At 46.4% G+C, this 20,295-nt stretch overlaps 1 protein-coding gene and 1 non-coding gene across 2 annotated transcripts in view; one reads left to right on the forward strand and one right to left on the reverse strand.

Moving 5' to 3' along the window:
• The window catches only part of ITFG1 (integrin alpha FG-GAP repeat containing 1), a 123,015-nt gene that overhangs the window by 100,164 nt on the left and 2,556 nt on the right, over positions 1-20,295 (reverse strand). Inside the window, exons 3-5 of the mRNA XM_066349914.1 lie at positions 14,050-14,195; positions 11,326-11,383; positions 10,063-10,137 (exon numbers count right to left, since the gene is read on the reverse strand). Of these exons, the coding sequence (XP_066206011.1) occupies positions 10,063-10,137; positions 11,326-11,383; positions 14,050-14,195 (279 nt within the window). The remainder of the gene's footprint in view (positions 1-10,062; positions 10,138-11,325; positions 11,384-14,049; positions 14,196-20,295) is intronic.
• TRNAA-UGC (transfer RNA alanine (anticodon UGC)) lies at positions 17,993-18,068 on the forward strand. Its single transcript has one exon. It is a non-coding gene; the product is annotated as a tRNA-Ala (tRNA).

A 20,295-nucleotide genomic window follows, 5' to 3' on the forward strand; every position in this document is an offset into this window, starting at 1 on the left:
GGTTTCTTTGTGAATTTTGTTTTAATGTGTTTAGAAAGATGAGAGAAACAATTCACTAATTTGTTTTTGGCAGGTAGAATCGGGAAAAAAGAATTAAGTATTCATCAGGAGAAATTTTCTCTACACAAAGGGTCTGTGTTCTACAAAGACCAACTTCTTCCAATAAAGCTCCTTCCACACTCTTTTTTAGCACACACTGGGCTAAACAGCCATAAAAACAAAACCAAGCAGTATTCATACAACCTGATTTTATCATCCTAACCAAAATGCCATGATATAAGGTTACGACAAGAAAATACTAAAATAAATTGAGAACTGTATCTAGCATTTGTTGTGAGGTAGCTTGTTGCCAAGCACTCATGTCATGTTTTCAGACTGCACAAGGTTAGAAACGCTTAAAATAATTTCAATTATGTTCAATTTAATAGCGGCTGGTTCACCTCTTTTCAAGATAGGTCGTGTGTTCGTAGGCTCTGTAAATTCCAAGCATTGAAGCATTTTTAATTACGAACGAAACGATCAGACTCAGGCCAAAGATTCTATGACAAATTTAACCCGAAGTCATTTCAGAAGAGTTTCCTGTGCTCCCAACAAATCTGCAACTACAGGCCAAAGTAAGTTAAGAGACATAAACCTTTACAAAGTTGAGATTAATGAGGTTAATCCTGTGGTTGTCTTTAATTACTACCAGAGCAGTTATTGATCTCATTCCCTGCAGATTTTTTTACAGATTTGCTTTGAAATAAGCTGTAACTAGACATTTGGAAAATTTCAAATAATTAGTGACACTTGTCCTAAGAACTCTTGGACAGAAATGTATACCTCAAACGAAGACTGAAACAGTGGTGACGCCAAAGTCCTACGGAGATGGTGGGCCACCTTCAGCAGAAGGGTGTTGATTTGCTGCAATTGTTTTTTTTTTTTTTTTTTTTTTTTTTTTTTTTTTTTTTTTTTTTTTTTTTTTTACAGAGACAGAGAGAGAGTCCGAGAAAGGGATAGACAGGGACAGACAGACAGGAACGGAGAGAAATGAGAAGCATCAATCATTAGTTTTTCATTGCGCGTTGCAACACCTTAGTTGTTCATTGATTGCTTTCTCATATGTGCCTTGACTGCGGGCCTTCAGCAGACTGAGTAACCCCTTGCTCGAGCCAGTGACCTTGGGTTCAAGCTGGTGGGTTTTTTTTTTGCTCAAACCAGATGAGCCCACGCTCAAGCTGGTGACCTTGGTGTCTCGAACCTGGGTCTTCCGCATCCCAGTCCGACGCTCTATCCACTGCGCCACCGCCTGGTCAGGCTGCAATTGTTTTAAAATGTTTGAATTCACTGGTAAAACTCAAATAAAAAACCAGACTTCCTATGAAAGTCTGGGTTTCCAGCATCTCTGGACACAGCAGGAGGTCTGAAGCCCCCCTTCCCCAGTGCTCCCCTCCCTTTGATTTCCTCCTGGGACCCTTCGGACACGGGAGGGAGCTTGCAACTCCTAATGAAATATTAATTGTAATCTTGCTGTCTTGAACCTTCCAAATCAATACTGACGTTCATCACCGCATCTGAACATTTGTACTTGTTGACTACACTTTGCTATTTTACAATAATGCCTCTCAAAGGCAGTTAACTGACCCTCCGAGTTTACGCGGTGTCTCATGACCGTTTTGATGTATAGCAAAGGGGGGGTGGAGGGGAAGAGCTGCTATTTGTTTTTGTGGTGCATTTTAACATGGCTGAAAATTAAACATATGTACAGCTGTCTACCAAATTATTTATGTATTTATTTTAGAGAGAGAGAGAGAGAGAGACAGATAGACAGGAAGGGAGAAGAGAGGAGATGAGAAGCATCAATTAGTAGTTGTGGAACCTTAGTTGTTCATTGATTGCTTTCTCATCTGTGCCTTGATTGGGGGTTCAAGCCAAGCCAGTGACCCCTTGCTCAAGCCAGAGACCTTGGGCTTCAAGTCAGTGACCATGGGATCATACTGATGATCCCACACTCAAGCCGGATGAGCCTGTACACAAGCTAGTGACCTTGGGCTTTTGAACCTGGGACCTCAGCATCCGAGGCTGACGCTCTATCCAGTGTCACCACCGGTCAGGCAAATTGTTTAAAATTTTATAGTTCAAAATAAAATTCATTTTTCCTTCTATCTTTAATGTTGCTCTTTGCATACATCATAGTTTTTCAATAATAAGCAGATACTGTATTTCTCAAGCAACTATGCTCATATAAACTATAATCTTCTCATACGTGGTCAACTTCATTTGAAGCCCAAGGTCACAGATACAAACTGCTCTGATTGCAAAGGGAGAAACAGCAGAGATGACAAAGTGGGCACTTCTGAGTCATGTTGAGTCTCTTCGTTGACTTTTCTTGACCTCTGTGGAAAATTCCAATTATTAGCTTTTTCCCCCACGGGAAACATAATTATGTCAAGGTGTTCTAATTTGTGGGCATTATCACCCTTAATCTCAAAGAACAGCATTTATCAAAGAATAAATTTAAATGTAATTACTGTCAACGGTGGCTTTCGGTTGCCTGTGGTAACTGCTCTCTGAGATGATGGCTGATCCACCCACTTCTCCATGATTGGCCCATGCTGAACGGTCTAAGATAACCCAGCAAGGCAGTGAGTGGGAGCAGGGTTTACAGTGAAGACGGGTCTAGTAGGCTTCGCCAAGCCGCCTCGTTCTTTAATACAGCCATATTCACACATTTTTTGCTCAGACAGGCTCTAAAAGAATTTTGAAAAACTATGTACCCCTTAGCATATTTGAATTCATTTCTAAGACTGTAGTCTGAATGTCTTTATCAGCCTAATGACCCATAAAACAGGTCACCTTCAAATCTATTAAGATTACTGAGATTTTAAAAATAAAATGATTACTCTTAAAAATGTATACAGAGAAATAAGAATATCATGCTGAGGCCCTGGCCAGTTGCCTCAGCGGTAGAGCATAGGCCTGGTGTGTGGAAGTCCCGGGTTCGATTCCCGGCCAGGGCACACAGGAGCAGTGCCCATCTGCTTCTCCACCCCTCCCCCTGTCCTGTCTCTCTCTCTCTTCCCCTCCCGCAACCAAGGCTCCATTGGAGCGGAGTTGGGCCAGGCGCTGAGGATGGCTCTGTGGCCTCTGCTTCAGGCGCTAGAGTGGCTCTGGTTGCAGCGGAACAACGCTCCAGATGGGCAGAGCATCACCCCCTGGTGGGCGTGCCCGGTGGATCCCGGTCGGGCGCATGCGGGAGTCTGTCTGACTGCCTTCCTGCTTCTCACTTTGGAAAAATACAAAAAAAAACCCCAACCAACCAACCAACCAAACAAACAAACCAAGCTGAGTTGTAAGCAGCCCCTCCGTCCTCACATACAGAAACCACGTGATAAGCTCTTTAACTGCTTGTCTTTCCCTTCATCCTTGAAGCTGTACTTCTATTCCACTTTCTTATAGAAGTTCCCCATGATGTCAAATGTTTCTATTTGTTGAAGTCTTTTAGCAATCACTCTATCTTATGTCTCCAAAGAGACGGAGGTTTATAAATTAGTATGTAAATCAAAACTGGTTTTTAAGGTTTTATTTATGTGTCCAAATGTTTTTTAAAAATCTCCTTGAGGTTGAGTTATTTTAACTATGAGAGTAAGATTGATAAGAACACACGTTAGTTTGACAACTTCCTAAACCAAAGGTAAAATGTTATTGGAAATGCATTTTTTTTTTCAGAGACAGAGAGAGAGTCAGAGAGAGGGATAGACAGGGACAGACAGACAGGAACGGAGAGATGAGAAGCATCAATCATTAGTTTTTTGTTGCATGTTGCGACATCTTAGTTGTTCATTAATTGCTTTCTCACATGTGCCTTGACTGCGGGCCTTCAGCAGACCGAGTAACCCCTTGCTCAAGCCAGTGACCTTGGGTCCAAACTGGTGAGCTTTGCTCATACTAGATGAGCCCGTGCTCAAGCTGGCGACCTCGGGGTCTCGAACCTGGGTCTTCCGCATCCCAGTCCGACGCTCTATCCACTGCGCCACCGCCTGGTCAGGCGGAAATGCATTTTTTAAAGAGATGAGTGGACCTTCAGAATGCCTTAGCTGATTCACACTCACGGCACGGCTGCAACGAGACAGCGTTCAGTGCCACGTGTGCTCATTCCTCATCTGTACAGAGTTACGTGCTAACAAATTTTGTCCATATGTTTCATTCAAATCTCCCTGGAACTAGAATATTAAGACATTATTCTTAATTTTTGAGTATGATATATTGTGATCATGTATTTTTTCAAAATCCCTTCTTGTTTTAGAGCTAGATAGCGAAATATTTATAGATTAAAAATTCCTGGGGATGGGGCTAGAAGTGAGAGAATGAGGGGAAAGGTGTGAATAAAACAAGACCAGTCAAGTATTGCTAACTAGAGCTAGCCAGCCTGGCATCAGACACTAAATCAGGGTCCCAGTCTCTCTACCTGCACAGATGTTCAGATTGTCCATAACAAAAGGAAAAAGTGAGAGCTGCTGACTTAGCTGCTGACCCAGTTGACGAAAACACCTGCCGTCTCCTCCAATTCACAGAGCCAGCCCCCATCACACCAACCTCCAGACGGGAGCTACTTCCTGCAGGAAGAGTCTGACCTGATTTCTACAATTCAGACAAATGTGTGAAAATGTGTTTCCAGGAATGTTGTAGAAACTGCTGAGAAAAGTACAGAATAATACGTATTGTAGGCCAGATTATTGTAAGCAGTCAGTATTAAAATGATGAAACTGATAAAACTGATTTATCTATTTCTATAAAATAGGTTGTAAAAAACAAGGTAGGAAAGCAATGTGCTGCTTATCATTAGTAAACATGTAGTAACGCAATGTAACACTGTTTAAATGATCTCTAACACAGAAGTAGGATAAAAGATGTCATAGTTCTTCAGTAAATGTGCATGAATATTGAACTCTGGGGTCTGGCCGTTGATGTAATTAGGTAAAAAACAGACTACAAAAATGAGAAAAAGTACCATTTCTTTAGCTATAACAAAATTTTCTTACGACTTTAATGTATGGGAGAGAGATGTACTGTACTGCAGAAAATTACTTGGCTCAGGAGACTGCATGTCAACATACTTTCTATTAATAGGAAAAAGAAAGTACGAGTAAATATTTCATAGGACAAAAAATGCTTGACTCTAAATGGAAGTTTAATATGATATGATTTGATAAAACACATTGTAGCTACCTCATAGAGAAATGCATATCAAATATGAAAGTAACACTCATCTGTGGGTCTGGCAGCCCTAGAGAATGTCCCAGTCACACTGGAAACAGTCATCGCCATCACCCAGAACCACACTGGCAGGGAAGCTGCCTTCCCTCCGGCGAGTGCTGGGTCCTGGGGGGGGGGGGGGGCAGCGGGGTGTGTGTGTGTGTGTGAGAACCGCAGGGAGGTCTGCTTTGTGGGACTGCGCTTTCTTCCGCACTGCTTGCTTTGTTCTCCCAGGGTCCTCTCAACAGTAACAGGTTTTTGACACAGGCAGGGGATGGAAGAGGCAAAGTCATTTAAACAAAAACTGCCACTACTCCCGCACCCACTGTGGCACACCTGAAGTCAGAACATCCCACTGTAACCAAATGCCTGATTTGGCAAACAAGCTTCATCTTAAGAGAAATAAGTGTTAGGAAAGAGGAAGACTGGAAATTCTATTAGCTCAGCATGTCTGTGTGGGGTGCCCTGTGGGTTTTTACTCCTTGGGAAATGCATCACCCCTAGAATTTAGGAGGGGGAAGGATGACGGCATTCTCATACGAAAGAGGAGGAAGTTATTGTGGAAACAGGCATATTCTCAGGGCTCTTCGCTTAGGCAGGAGTACCCCTGAAACCTGAGGATCTAGAATCAGTGATTCGCTCAGATCATCTGTACTTGCATAGCCTTTGCAAGTCTCTTTCAATAAAGACACACAGCCCACGCTGTGATCCCAGAGATGGCCACACGGTTTCCCATCCTGTGTGCTGTGTGCTCTTTCGCCTTTCCACGCCCTAATCCACAGGTGGAGCCCACAATCCCGGCAGCCTCCGGACTCTTAGCCAGTTCTTTGCTCCACTCTGACCAGCAGCATGCAGCAGGGTGGTGCTGCTGTAGCTCCCAGGGTGCTACAGCTCTTGGACCGCTCCCTCTGGGAAAACAGCCCCTGCGCTAGGAGGAAGTCCAGGTCTGCCACGCAGGAGCGCCACCAAGACCCCAGGGACAGCAACAGTGGTAGTGGCGGGGCTGGAAAGGAGGCCAGATTCAAACTGGACCGACCGCGTGTCTATACACTGCGAGCTCGCAGCGGCGTGCACCTCTGAATCGGCCCCTTGGCACCCTCGGCTTGGGAGCCTCTCCAGCCGGACGAGCTGTCTGCTGTGAGAACAGATACCAGACCACTGCCAGGAAGTGCCGACCCCGAGTCCTCAGCTTGTGTCTGTGCAGGAGCCATGCACGTGACCCCTCAAAAGCGGCTGGGGGGCCCCAGGAAAAATATATGGATCCCTAAGTAGCATGCCATTTGAAACAATCCCCGCATATATAATTTTAAATCATCTGCTGAAAGTTTTCACTATTTCTGTGGTTTAATCTCAAAAAAAGAAATTAGGTGAGAGACAATGTAAAAATAACTTATTTTAGCTCCAATAACAAAAGTTCCTTTAGGAAAAGATAAAAGTTAAAAACGGATGCAGTGTTTCCATGGAAACCCCCTTAAAAAACTTCTTTCTCAAGCTTGAAATAAAAATGGTACGTTAAGGGAGGAGGGGAGGGGGCTGCTAGGGGAATTCTAAGAAAATGTGAACCATCTCAAAGCCACCTGCTTCTGTCAAGATTAGGAGTTCTAATGCTGATTACGATTACAAAGTTAACAGCTGCCTTGAGGATTACTTGGTTTTTTCTTTTGTGTTATAACCTCATCATAATTTTCATACTTTCTAAACAATAGATTTAAGTGACACAATATCATATAATTATTCCATTAAGATAAGTATTTGCAACATTTTCTGTCATGCATCAGCAAACAAAATCAGCAGTAAAAATGAAGGGTGCTTGACTAAATCAGTCCCTGGTTATAACGTGAGCAAGATGAAAGGTTACACGGAAAAACAGGGATGTATTCGTTCTGGATTGAGGGAAGCTAACTATATTGAAATAGAAGATACAGTTTTTTCCTGGCGATGGAGGAAAAAGAAACTCCAGCCACATAACCAACAGTTAAAAATGGCTGCTTTCAGTACCATTAATATTGTACTAAAATTTTTCATGCAATCACTTGTGAAGTAAACAGAGTACACTAAAGTGTTTGTCTGTCACACACCTATGTTAATATTCCCAAGTACACAACTCGGGCCTGACCCTGAAGTGGGATTGAGTCAGTCTATGAGTCACAGAAAATTTGAACCGACCCACATTACATTTGGCTTTGATGAAATTACAGATACTTCAATACTAGAAATAATATGCTAATACAACATCAATTTCCAATACCCTTTTATAGAAAATGGTCCTTAATGACAACCTCACATCACTGCAAAAGCAGTTCTCAATAGCCAGGTGTCACTTCTAATAATGTGGGACATTCTTACATTTCAAGGTGTTATAAAATAAGGTAGAGGCACACATAAACTGAAGCCTCCCCGGTGACCCCTTCACACACTTCAATGACACCTGTGCTGAACCGCCCCCCCCCCCCCCACCAGCCACCAGGGAGTCTATTTGCCTGTTATTACCAGCGCTGTCTGGACTGACCAGAGAACTCACTCGGGCAAATAGGTCACGCTACCTCTACTGCGGGCAGCCTCCGGCCTCCGCGTCCGCACCGGGCCAGCCGGCGGCTTCTGGCCTCCACGTCCGCACCGGGCCGGGAGGCGGCCTCCGGCCTCCACGTCCGCACCGGGCCAGCCGGCGGCCTCCGGCCTCCACGTCCGCACCGGGCCGGGAGGCGGCCTCCAGCCTCCACGTCCGCACCGGGCCAGCCGGCGGCCTCCGGCCTCCACGTCCGCACTGGGCCGGGAGGCGGCCTCCGACCTCCATGTCCGCACTGGGCCAGGAGACAGCCCCCGGCTTTCCAGCACACTCCCAGGGCAGTGTGGAAATACTCTACTTAAAGGTCAGTGCAAACTTTCCATACAATTGAGGAGCTGGCCAAATTTAATTAAATTTAAGATAATTTTAGGTCTGTAACACCCATAAAGCAGAACATTTTCACTGCAAAAGGTAGGTTAGATTTCCTGAAGAGTAACGCAAGGCTGTCAATCAGAGGTCATGTGAATAGTCCAAAATGTCAATGCTGGTGGCTTTCCTATTTGCACTGTGGGCGCGTCGGTAACTCGTAAATGGACACAGCCCTAGGCTATTTCTCTTCTGTCAGTAACATATGAATGCTTGCTCCCACAGGCACCTGCAGCATTCTGTGGTCTGATTCACAACATGGCCGGGCTACATTCATCCTCACAGTGCTATCTATGGACAGAAATCCTTTTCCGCCAATTTATGTTTCTTCAGTCCTTAAACTGGCATCAGGACAAATCTCAGAAACACACTTGTTACTTACAATATGGTCAGCTACTATTGTTTAATCCGCAACTGAAATTTAAATTAAAAATATCCTAAACACCAGAGTCCTACCCCAGCGTGCCGAAGCGCACCCGAGTATAATGTGCAAAAGACAAGTGGACACATTTTCAGGCAGAATGAGTTCTAAAAGCTATAGTTTTTCAAGAATCATCACAGGAAAACCATCTAACATGGAATTCACAAGTAAGTAAGCTAGAACACTATCACAGGATATCCTAAGTAGGTTTCTTATAGATGAAGTAGAAAACCCACTGAGCTGCTGGACAGGGTCTCCTGAGTAGCCTCAGCCGCAGGCAACCTCTTGGCCGCGGCGCGGTGGCCGTGCCATGGCAGGCTGGCCTGTGCCACCCCAGCCCCACCCACACTCAGCTCCCAGCCACAAGGGCAAAGCAGCATCTCCATCCAACTGGCCTCTCAACAGGGTTCTCCTGCAGGTGTTTCTCAAAGTCCAGGAAAAAACTGCTTTCTAATTCAGGATGCACAGTAAGTCTTTCAAAAGTCACTATGAATACCATCAAAACACCCATATTCTTTACTGCAAACCTTCAGAAAAAGTGATAGGAAATATGACAGTTTTTTCTTCATAATGCCTTACATTTTGACAATTTACTTCTCTGTGCCTATAAATCACATTTCAAAAACTAATCAGAAAGATGCAAGGCTTCTCCAAAGCACAGAGGGAAACATCGTTACATTTCCTGGTACCTGGGGAGACGGGGGTACAGACACTCGTCTGTACCTGCAGGAAGGGAAGAGTAAATGAGTGTGTCTGTGCTCTGAACTAAATTCTGCCTAGGCAGACACAAAACAAATTAGCCAAGCTGACGGTATCTAATGACAAGTATCTCGTGTCCCGAGTCCTTGTGTTAGGACAATTCCATTTTAAGCCTAGAGGAATTATAATGAAGATCCTGAACTGCGAGATTCCAGGTGGTTTTTCCCGAGAAGGGGAGGCTTGGATAGTAAGAGTCCTACTACCTAGCACACGTACCGTCAGGATAAAGTACACACGGAAAAGTTTCCAGAGCTTAGAGAAGGAGTGTTTACACTTACAGGCAATTACGACTGCTCACTGAGCAAATAAAAAGAAAAAAGGGACAGAGCTTATCACCAAGCGTCTGGGAGCCAACATGGCTGGGCAGACAAGCAACGCACTGACTGTCCTATCTGAATTAAAACTTCCCGGTTCTAAAACCATCGGTGAGCAAGTATTTACATGGGGCCCTGGGGAGTCTGCCGGCCCAGTTCCGGGGGGGGTGGGGTGGCGCTGGCTCTCCACAGATGCACTTGCAGATCAAAGCCAGACTCTCTGGGGAACGTAAGCACTGACCAAATGCCCTTTTAAAAATCTTTAAGAACAAGGATTTCCAATGAGCTGGTGTTTGTTTGTTTTTCAAATGGTTCAGGCAATCAGTTCACAGGGACACACAGTCCCTGTAGCAGTAATACTTACAATTAATTACATGGCTATAGTCATATCATTTACTCACCCTCCTAATAGTATCTGTGGCTGGCTGGATTCATTTGTGATACCAAACACATCAGGAATTAAATCACCATTAAAGCTGTAAAGAAAACATGAAAGCAGCTATTTTATTAGATTCTCTAGCTCAGCTTTAGGAGAACATGACCTTCAGGAGGGGTGGCAGATATTACAAGACATTACAATGCTCACCAGCATCTGTTGTAGTCAATGACATGTCAGCAGAAGTGACATGTGTCACTTCTGGGCAAAGTGTTCATTTCTGAACCTGGGTCTCCAGCCCTCCTGCCACGTCAGAGACGAGCACGGGTGCCCGTCGAGCTCACAGACGTGAGGCCGCTGCTGGCCTGACTCTGAGTGACGGCACAGAGTGGAGCCCATCACTGACCCACACGGGATGTGTATGTAGGGTCAGCAAGAACTAAACCTTCGCTCTACAATTCTAGGATTGCCTGGAACTTCTGCACAATCTAGCTATCCCTGAGTGATAAGGAGACGTCACTCACATGAGAATCACGACCCCACTCATTTACTTAGATGGTCCTGGTAGAAATAACCCACAAAAGCAATTCCTGGTTGGTATAAAAATTCAAAGGGGCCACCGAATATTGCAACAACAGTGAAAAAATGTACACAGTGAAAGAATCAAGCAGAGTGCCTTCAGAAGGTTAATCCACGAATTACAGCCTTCTAACGGCCACTGGCTGGCCCACTGCTATTATGACGGTGCTTTTCCTACGAAAGGACATTCAGTGCTTTAGTGCCCCAAAAGGCCTCTCTACCTCATTACCCCAAATCCTGAAACCTGTGGTAATGTTATCCTGTTTGAGTCTGTTTTGAGGAAATAAACGATAACACTGAGGAAGAGCTGTAAAAAAGGGTAGTTTCCTCTTTAACACAGAAATCAGCGTAAATCACTGGGGGAACCCTCCACCCCGATATCTGTCAATTAAGCACTAGCAGTTTTACCCAAAAACGGTTTTCTTGAGTCTCTGATGAATGACATGTGAGAATCAACACAGTCCGAGGACAGAGGCAAAACTACCAAAACATACACACAGCCCAAGTCTCTTCTTTCTACAATACTGAATTTCCTCTTCCCCCTCCCTTCATCATGCTAGGAGGGATCACAGAACCAAGAGCTATCAGCTTTAAAGGGAGGATGGATTCAGTGTCAACATACTTAGCAAAGCAGTTTTTTTATGGGAAGAGTTTTGCTTTACATTTGTAAGTTTAGGAGGTATTCAAAGGGAAGCAGGCGTGTACTTACTCCATAGTCAGAGGCTCATCGTGAAAAGTCCTGTTCAGTACGGTCATATTGTTAGGGTCTGCAAAGAAGGCACATACATAAATTACAGGCATTTGAATCATTTCTGATACGTACCCTTAGGAGAAAAGATTCTTTTATTCTTTTCAAGGTTCATCTCTGATGAGTTCCAATGATTATCATTAACAGGAAGGACACTTATAAGTCGAACTCAAAGGGACATCGAGCTTGTGAAGACAAAACACTGGGCGAGTCCACTGTACAGTGCAGACCAGCACTGCCACACTGTCCGTCCAACGCTTCCCTCTAACAACCTCTTAGGCGAGTCTGTCTGCTTTAAGAACGATTTAGCAGGAGAGCAGCTGATAATGAGGTTTCTCGGTAGAGAAGACAAGGTATGCAAAACGGCCTGACTCCAAATCACCCACGTTTGTGAATGAGCAGTGCGTTCCACATGGTTCTCTAGGTCCTGACTGGCTGATGGCTTCTGAAGCACCGAGATTACTGTCTCCGTTCCCGAGGGTCACAGAACGCACACCGGCACCCCGCTGCCCCGCCGGAAGTCGGCTCCGTGAACGCAGCGTCCATCTGGGGAGGACAGGACTGGCCGGTTTGTGGTGGACGTGGCAGGCTGACTGCACCTGCTGCCCCGGGCCTGCCTTCCTGTGCTGAGCTGGGGAGACCAGGGACTCTGCCTGCCTTCCTGTGCTGAGCTGGGGAGACCAGGGACTCTGCCTGCCTTCCTGTGCTGAGCTGGGGAGACCAGGGACTCTGCCTGCCTTCCTGTGCTGAGCTGGGGACACCAGGGACTCTGCCTGCCTTCCTGTGCTGAGCTGGGGAGACCAGGGACTCTGCCTGCCTTCCTGTGCTGAGCTGGGGAGACCAGGGACTCTGCCTGCCTTCCTGTGCTGAGCTGGGGACACCAGGGACTCTGCCTGCCTTCCTGTGCTGAGCTGGGGAGACCAGGGACTCTGCCTGCCTTCCTGTGCTGAGCTGGGGAGACCAGGGACTCTGCCTGCCTTCCTGTGCTGAGCTGGGGAGACCAGGGACTCTGCCTGCCTTCCTGTGCTGAGCTGGGGAGACCAGGGACTCTGCCTGCCTTCCTGTGCTGAGCTGGGGAGACCAGGGACTCTGCCTGCCTTCCTGTGCTGTGCTGGGGAGACCAGGGACTCTGCCTGCCTTCCTGTGCTGTGCTGGGGAGACCAGGGACTCTGCCTGCCTTCCTGTGCTGTGCTGGGGAGACCAGGGACTCTGCCGGCCTTCCTGTGCTGTGCTGGGGAGACCAGGGACTCTGCCTGCCTTCCTGTGCTGTGCTGGGGAGACCAGGGACTCTGCCTGCCTTCCTGTGCTGTGCTGGGGAGACCAGGGACTCTGCCTGCCTTCCTGTGCTGAGCTGGGGAGACCAGGGACTCTGCCTGCCTTCCTGTGCTGAGCTGGGGAGACCAGGGACTCTGCCTGCCTTCCTGTGCTGAGCTGGGGAGACCAGGGACTCTGCCTGCCTTCCTGTGCTGAGCTGGGGAGACCAGGGACTCTGCCTGCCTTCCTGTGCTGAGCTGGGGACACCAGGGACTCTGCCTGCCTTCCTGTGCTGAGCTGGGGAGACCAGGGACTCTGCCTGCCTTCCTGTGCTGTGCTGGGGAGACCAGGGACTCTGCCTGCCTTCCTGTGCTGTGCTGGGGAGACCAGGGACTCTGCCTGCCTTCCTGTGCTGAGCTGGGGACACCAGGGACTCTGCCTGCCCGGGGTCTGAACGGGAAGTGAGCCCTGCCCAGCGGGACACCGAGTCTGGAAGGCAGGAGCGCAGAGACGCTGCCGTTCTGCCAAGGCTTCGCAGAGTCTGACCCCCGAGCTGGGAGGACCGGGAGGCAGGCGCACGGCACGCGGGCGCAGGGCAGGCGGGGGCTGGGGGGGCACAGCGGGCACGGCGGGTTCCGGCCGTCACTGTGCAAAAGGCTGCTTGCTGACAGTGACAGGCAGGGGCTTCCTTAAAGGCTCTGGGATTGTTCCAGAAAGGGAAACCTAGAGCCTGTTCTCAGCCAGCCCGAGAACTCCGTAGGCCCCCCAACCCTTGAGTAAATCTCTCTCTTCCTGAAGCTAGCCAGACTGAACCTGTCTTTTCTGGAACTGACCTCAGAGCAGGTGTGGACTGAAAATAAAACATCAGCAAATGGACTTCTAAGAGGTTTCTTTACAGACAATTACTGACACTCAACAACTGCATTTTTTTAAAAACCGACTTCAGAATAAAATTCATGTTAAATAGAATACCAGGCATATTTTTCCTTTACTATCCAATGACAAATATTAAGAACCCCTAAAACAGCCCTGGCCGGTTGGCTCAGCGGTAGAGCGTCGGCCTGGCGTGCGGGGGACCCGGGTTCGACTCCCGGCCAGGGTACATAGAAGAAGCACCCATTTGCTTCTCCACACCCGCCTCCTTCCTCTCTGTCTCTCTCTTCCCCTCCTGCAGCCAAGGCTACATTGGAGCAAAGATGGCCCGGGCGCTGGGGATGGCTCCTTGACCTCTGTCCCAGGCGCTAGAGTGGCTCTGGTCGTGGCAGAGCGACGCCCCGGAGGGGCAGAGCATCGCCTCCTGGTGGGCAGAGCATCGCCCCTGGTGGGCGTGCCGGGTGGATCCCGGTCGGGCGCATGCGGGAGTCTGTCTGTCTCTCCCCGTTTCCAGCTTCAGAAAAAAAAAAAAAAAAAGAACCCCTAAAACAAATTCACCTAATGTCTGATTCTGTCCCCAGAAGATAACAGCTCCTAATTCACCGCCGCCACGATTCTTGGGAAGATACGTCAGAAGGACGTCCATCTGGGAGTCTCCGTCATAGTCCCCAGGGACCACACTCGTGATCAGGGTGCTGTGATTCCTGCAAGACACCGGCACTTAGGACATCCAGCCGAGTGAGAGCAGAGAAGGGCACGCTCTATCTGTACCAGACCAAAACATTCTCAACATAAAGCTTAAAATGTCACGGAGCTGATTAATTTCATTCTCTCCTCAGCACCCTAACACCCTTCAAGCGTGCAGGCCTCTCTGGCCTCCAGAATTCAGGACGAACGCAGAGCGGTCTGTTTGTCTTAAGAAACAAGACCAATCGGAAATATATCAAGAAAACCCTCAGTTTCAGGTTCAGCTTGGCTATTTTACATATGAAAGTGCTGTAGGTCAAGAGTACCACGACATCTGGGAGGTATATGTAACATACAGAGGCTCACCGTTGAATCCACTGTTAAAGCAGCAAAGAGCGTCGCTGCCATTTTATCAGTTAAAAAAGAACATTTCTAAAATATTTAACTTTGGATTTTCTTTTCTTTTTAAAGATTTTATTTATTGATTTTATAGCGAGAGGAGAGAGAGGGTGGGGAGCGAGAAGTGTCAACTCGTAGTTGCCTCACTTTAGTTGTTCACTGACTGCTTCTCGTGTGTGCCCTGACCCGGCAAGCCCAGGGTTTCACCAGTGACCTCGGTGTTCCAGGTCAATATTCCATCCACTGTGGCACTGTTTGGATTTCAATGCAGTAAAAGCTAAATAATCATTTTACTTCTGAAAGCTATTGAAGATTCACAATGGAAAATAAAGTCCTTTTACCAAAATGCAATACACTATCAAACCATACATACCTAATTTTAGATTTTCAATTTAAAAATTCGAAAATTATTTAATTAAACTTGAAAACAACATTCTGGAGTCTTGTCATGATCTGTTTGAATGACTCCACCAAAAATGGGCCTTAAATTCAATTTATAGTTAATATTCTACTTAGAGCAAACAGCAAGGCGGTGAGTTTCCAAATAAGACTATGGACAGTTATTTTCTAAATGGCATCAGAATCTAAGAAACACATATATTATTTAGGGTAAAAATAAGGGAAATACAGAAAAGACAGTGAAGAAGCACAATGTGGTAACAGCTTTTTTCTTACACTGCATCTACTCAGTCTGCCCTGGACAGTATACCAAGTGCTTAAGAGCTATTATCTGATCATTGGATCTTCATTACCTAAAACAGGCATTGTTCTCATTGAACAGATTAGGACACTGATGTTTAGAGCAATTAGAAGCTTCCAGCATTAAAAGGAATAGCTGGAATTCAAATTCAGTATGTGGCACCTAAAATTGATCCTTATTACAAAAAACTCTTTTTGGTAATGCCAAACAATACTTTAGAATTCCAATAGTGCTTTAACCTTCCCATGAAAAATGCCTGGTCTTTAAAAACAATCTAGCATGCATGCACACCGCCACACAGCAAGCAGTATTTAATGGGTATACCTCTGCATGGGGCGTGTTTATGTATGAATCTGCAGTAACACATACTGCACACACTTGCCAGTAACACGCATCCAAAAACACTCACAATACAGTGGCAAAGCCCTGGCCGGTTGGCTCAGTGGTAGAGCGTCGGCCTAGCGTGCGGAGGACCCGGGTTCGATTCCCGGCCAGGGCACATAGGAGAAGCGCCCATTTGCTTCTCCACCCCTCCGCCGCGCTTTCCTCTCTGTCTCTCTCTTCCCCTCCCGCAGCCAAGGCTCCATTGGAGCAAAGATGGCCCGGGCGCTGGGCATGGCTCTGTGGCCTCTGCCTCGGGCGCTAGAGTGGCTCTGGTCGCAATATGGCGACGCCCAGGATGGGCAGAGCATCGCCCCCTGGGGGGCAGAGCACCGCCCCTGGTGGGCGTGCCGGGTGGATCCCGGTCGGGCGCATGCGGGAGTCTGTCTGACTGTCTCTCCCTGTTTCCAGCTTCAGAAAAATGAAAAAAAAAAAAAAAAAAAAAAAAAAAAAAAAAATACAGTGGCAAAAAGTACTGAACCAGACAGGAGTATGACAAAGGGTTAGCTGGAAACCACACACAAGCCTCCCGAGAGGACATGGCGGACGGAAGGGCAAGGCCACTCTCAGCTCAGAGGTCTGAGAACAAGGCTCAGGAAGGGAAGGGAAGCTCTTGGACTGGAGTTAGCCTGAGGGGCTCAGACCGGCAGTCATCAGAATGGTGGGGGCCAGAGCGAGGCACAAGGCTGGAAGCAGGTGCAAGGGAAACGTCTGCACTGTGAGTGACTGCCCTTCCTACTGTCCCCAAGCAGGACAGGCGGTTTATTTCTGGGAAGTTTCAGGAGTCAGAGATTTAAGCTATAGCCGAGGGTAAAGTTTTGGCCTTAAGCTAAAAAGGGAGTTAATGGAAAGTCAACAAAAGAGCAGCTTGACACCCTATTTATTCCTGGAAAGCCAATCAGCCAGGAACATTCCCGCGGGGCAGGAGACCAGGGCGTGTCCCAGCACGCAGAGGGTTTCCCAATGAGCTCTTTAGTGCCTTTCTCTCAAATATGAATAGGCACCCCCGCCTCTGAAGAAATCTATGAGTATTAAAGAGAGCCAAAACAAACAACAGCAAGGAATCCGAAGAAGACAGTGACAACACAAGTAAGGAAGGGAGGATTCAAAACTACACATTAAGAGAAAAGAGAAATATGCCCATTAAAAAAGAGCAGTAAAGAAAAGCACGATGAGAAAAAAATAATAATAAGAGAACAAAGAAAACTTCTTGCAGATTAAAGAATATGACAGCTAACATAAAAAATTCAATAGAAGGATTAAGATAACATTGAGAAAACCTCCTGGAAAGGAAAATAAAGCAAAATGACAAAAATACAGTTAAAATAAAGGAACAAAGGGTGGACCCAGGTAATCCAATAACTGACAAGAATCCCTGAAACAGGAAACAAAACATCATCAAATAATGTAAGAACATTTCAAAAAGCCCCCAAGGACAAAAGCCTCCAGCTTGAAGGGGCCCAACAGTGCCAAGCATACAAATGAAAAATAATCTACCCCCAGACACATCATCATGAAATTTCAGCACAAAAGGGATCAAGAAGAGACACTAAGTGCTTCCAAAACTAAAAATAAAACAAGTCAGGTGTGAAGGATGAGGGGAAACAACACTGGATTTAAAAAACAACAGGCTGACCAAAGCGTTCCCAGTGAGCAGGATCAGGTTCTGGCCGTGGAGGACACGCCACGCATCCTTTCTGGTGAATTTCCTGAAGGATGCGCTCCAGCAAAAGAAACGAAGAGGCTAAGAACAAAACAGCAGAAGATCCAAGAAACAGGGATCAACAAAGAACAGCAGGGGGGCCTGACCAGGTGGTGGCGCAGTGGATAGAGTGTCGGACTGGGACGCTGAGGACCCAGGTTCGAGACCCCGAGGTTACCAGCTTGAGCACGGGCTCATCTGGTTTGAGCAAAAGCTCACCAGCTTGGATTCAAGGTTGCTGGCTCAAGGTGAAGGCCCGCGGTCAAGGCACATAAGAGAAAGCAATCAATGAACAACTAAGGTGTCGCATCGAAAAACTAATGATTGATGCTTCTCATCTCTCTCCGTTCCTGTCTGTCTGTCCCTATCTATCTCTGACTCTCTCTCTGTCTGTAAAAAAAGAAAAAAAAAAGAAAGAAAAGAACAGCAGGGGGAAGTCCTCGCACAGTGACAAGGGCAGAGCCCTAGAAAACGACTCAGGGTGGGCAGGAGTGCAGAGGACGCCATGGGGAAGACAAAATGCACAGAGGGTGTACGGCAGGTCTGAGGGGACATCTGAAAAAAAACAAAGGACACGTACACAGGAAACCAGCCTCTGATTTATTTATTTTCTTTAAAAAAGCAATCATTTGGCCCTGGCCGGTTGGCTCAGTGGTAGAGCGTCGGCCTTGCGTGCAGGAGTCCTGGGTTCGATTCCCGGCCAGGGCACACAGGAGAAGCGCCCATCTGCTTCTCCACCCCTCCCCCTCTCCTTCCTCTCTGTCTCTCTCTTCCCCTCCCACAGCCAAGGCTACATTGGAGCAAAGTTGGCCCGGGTGCTGAGGATGGCTCTGTGGCCTCTGCCTCAGGTGCTAGAGTGGCTCTGATTGCGGCAGAGCGATGCCCCAGATGGGCAGAACATCGCCCCCTGGTGGGCATGCCGGGTGGATCCTGGTTGGGCGCATGCGGGAGTCTGTCTGACTGCCTCCCTGTTTCCAACTTCAGAAAAATACAAAAAAAAAAAAAAAAAAAAAGCAATCATTTACTCTAGGAGGGAAAACGGACAGGTCTGAAATTCTGCATACTGCTTGGTTCTGGAGTACCCAGATCCACACAGTGAAAATGTAAGCGATGATTACTGATGTAACTACATGGAGATGATAGAGATTATTTAAAGGTGGCTAATCCTTATCTACACCAACAAGACAACCAATAGATGAGGATGGCAGCTCAATAAAGAACATCTTTTAGAACATGGAAACAAACACCAGAAGAAACAGCTAAAAGTTTTAAAAGTGACTGCGTCTGAGACAGGAATAGAAAAACGGGAAGGAAAAGGATGAAGAGTAGTTATTTTGACTTTAAAAATATTCTAAAAAAATTAAATAAAAACAAGAGTTTAAAATCTTACAAATACAGTAAGTCCTCACTTAACATCACTGATCAGTGAAACCAAATACTAGAGAAGCACTTTTATCACAGGCTAATTGATATAAACAAGAGAGAAGCCTGACCTGTGGTGGCGCAGTGGCTAAAGCGTCAACCTGGAAATGCTGAGGTTGCCAGTTCGAAACCCTGGGCTTGCCTGGTCAAGGCACATATGGGAGTTGATGCTTCCAGCTCCTCCTCCCTTCTCTCTCTCTGTCTCTCTCTCCTCTCTCTCCCTCTCTGTCTCTCTCTCTCCCTCTCTCTCTCCTCTCTAAAAATAAATTAAAAAAAAAAAAAGAACAAACAAGAAAGAAGTTCCTATGGCGTTTCATTATGAACAATGTTGAAGGAAAGATTATGTGGGGACCTGCTGTATATAAAATCACATTGCCTTAATAAAAAAAAATTGGGATTTTTATAAAACTTAATGGAACCCAAGTCTTTTATATCCCATAAGTTTGCTTAACTTTCAATCTTCCAAGAAAAATCATTTGTATCTAAGAAACCTTCTTGTATAGAGGGCAGCTCATTTCTTGTATATACTATTTACCAGTTTCTGTCCTGTCCCTGCTCCAAGCCTGCTGATACCCAGTACTCAGGGACATTTCTCAAGGATAAGTTCTTGTTTATCCATTTATAACTTTCCACTCAATGTCCTAACTCAAGCCCATTTTAAAAACATATTTACGATGAAATATTGTAAAGTCTGAGCGTTTTTTTCAAGTCCCATATGGGGACTTAGAAATTATTAAAAATCTTTTCACACTGATTTGAGAGAGAGAGAAAAAGAGAGGAAGGGAGAGAGGGGGTAGGGGGAGAAGGGGTAGAGGGAAAGGGAAGAGGGGGAGAGAAGAAGAGAGAGGGAGGAGGAGAGGGAGGGGGAGGGAGAGAGGAAGGGGGAAGGAGAGAGGGAGGAGGGGGAGAAAGAGAGAGAGAGAGAAATGCATTAACTTGTAGTTCCATTTAGGTGCGTACTTATTGATTGCTTCTTGGATATGCCCTGACCAAGGATTGAACCCATGACCGCAGTATGCAGGGATGGTGCTCTATCCACTGAGCCACCTAACCAAGGCCTTAAAATTTTTTAATAAACGGTTTCCTAAGTAATCTTTTATCTTTCCATGTACCAATTCGTCCTGCACATAGTTTACAAGTAAATCAACTTAAAACACTGTTTTCGTCAGCTCTTCTTTCAATAAGAACCTGTAATGACTTCCCACTTCTCATGGGATGAAGTTCAAACGCATTCTGATATTTATAAAGGTTCCCCGTCTGCCCTGATCTCATCTTCCTAGTCCCTAACGCTCCCAAGTGACTTCCATCAGGCAAATCCCTTGACTTCCCTCGACTTCCAACAGGCAAATCTTTCTACCTCCTCTCACAACATGCTCTCTTGATAATGCCAGGTCCCCCAAACCCAAAAGCCCTCACCTAAATTCTATTTAAGGTCACACTCCAATCCCATAGTTTTCTAGAAGCTGCCACTTCACACTGCCCTGGTTCACTTCTCCCTGGGTGAGCCAGATCG

Source organism: Saccopteryx leptura, chromosome 9 (assembly GCF_036850995.1).
Source record: "Saccopteryx leptura isolate mSacLep1 chromosome 9, mSacLep1_pri_phased_curated, whole genome shotgun sequence".
Classification (NCBI taxonomy): Eukaryota; Metazoa; Chordata; class Mammalia; order Chiroptera; family Emballonuridae; genus Saccopteryx; species Saccopteryx leptura.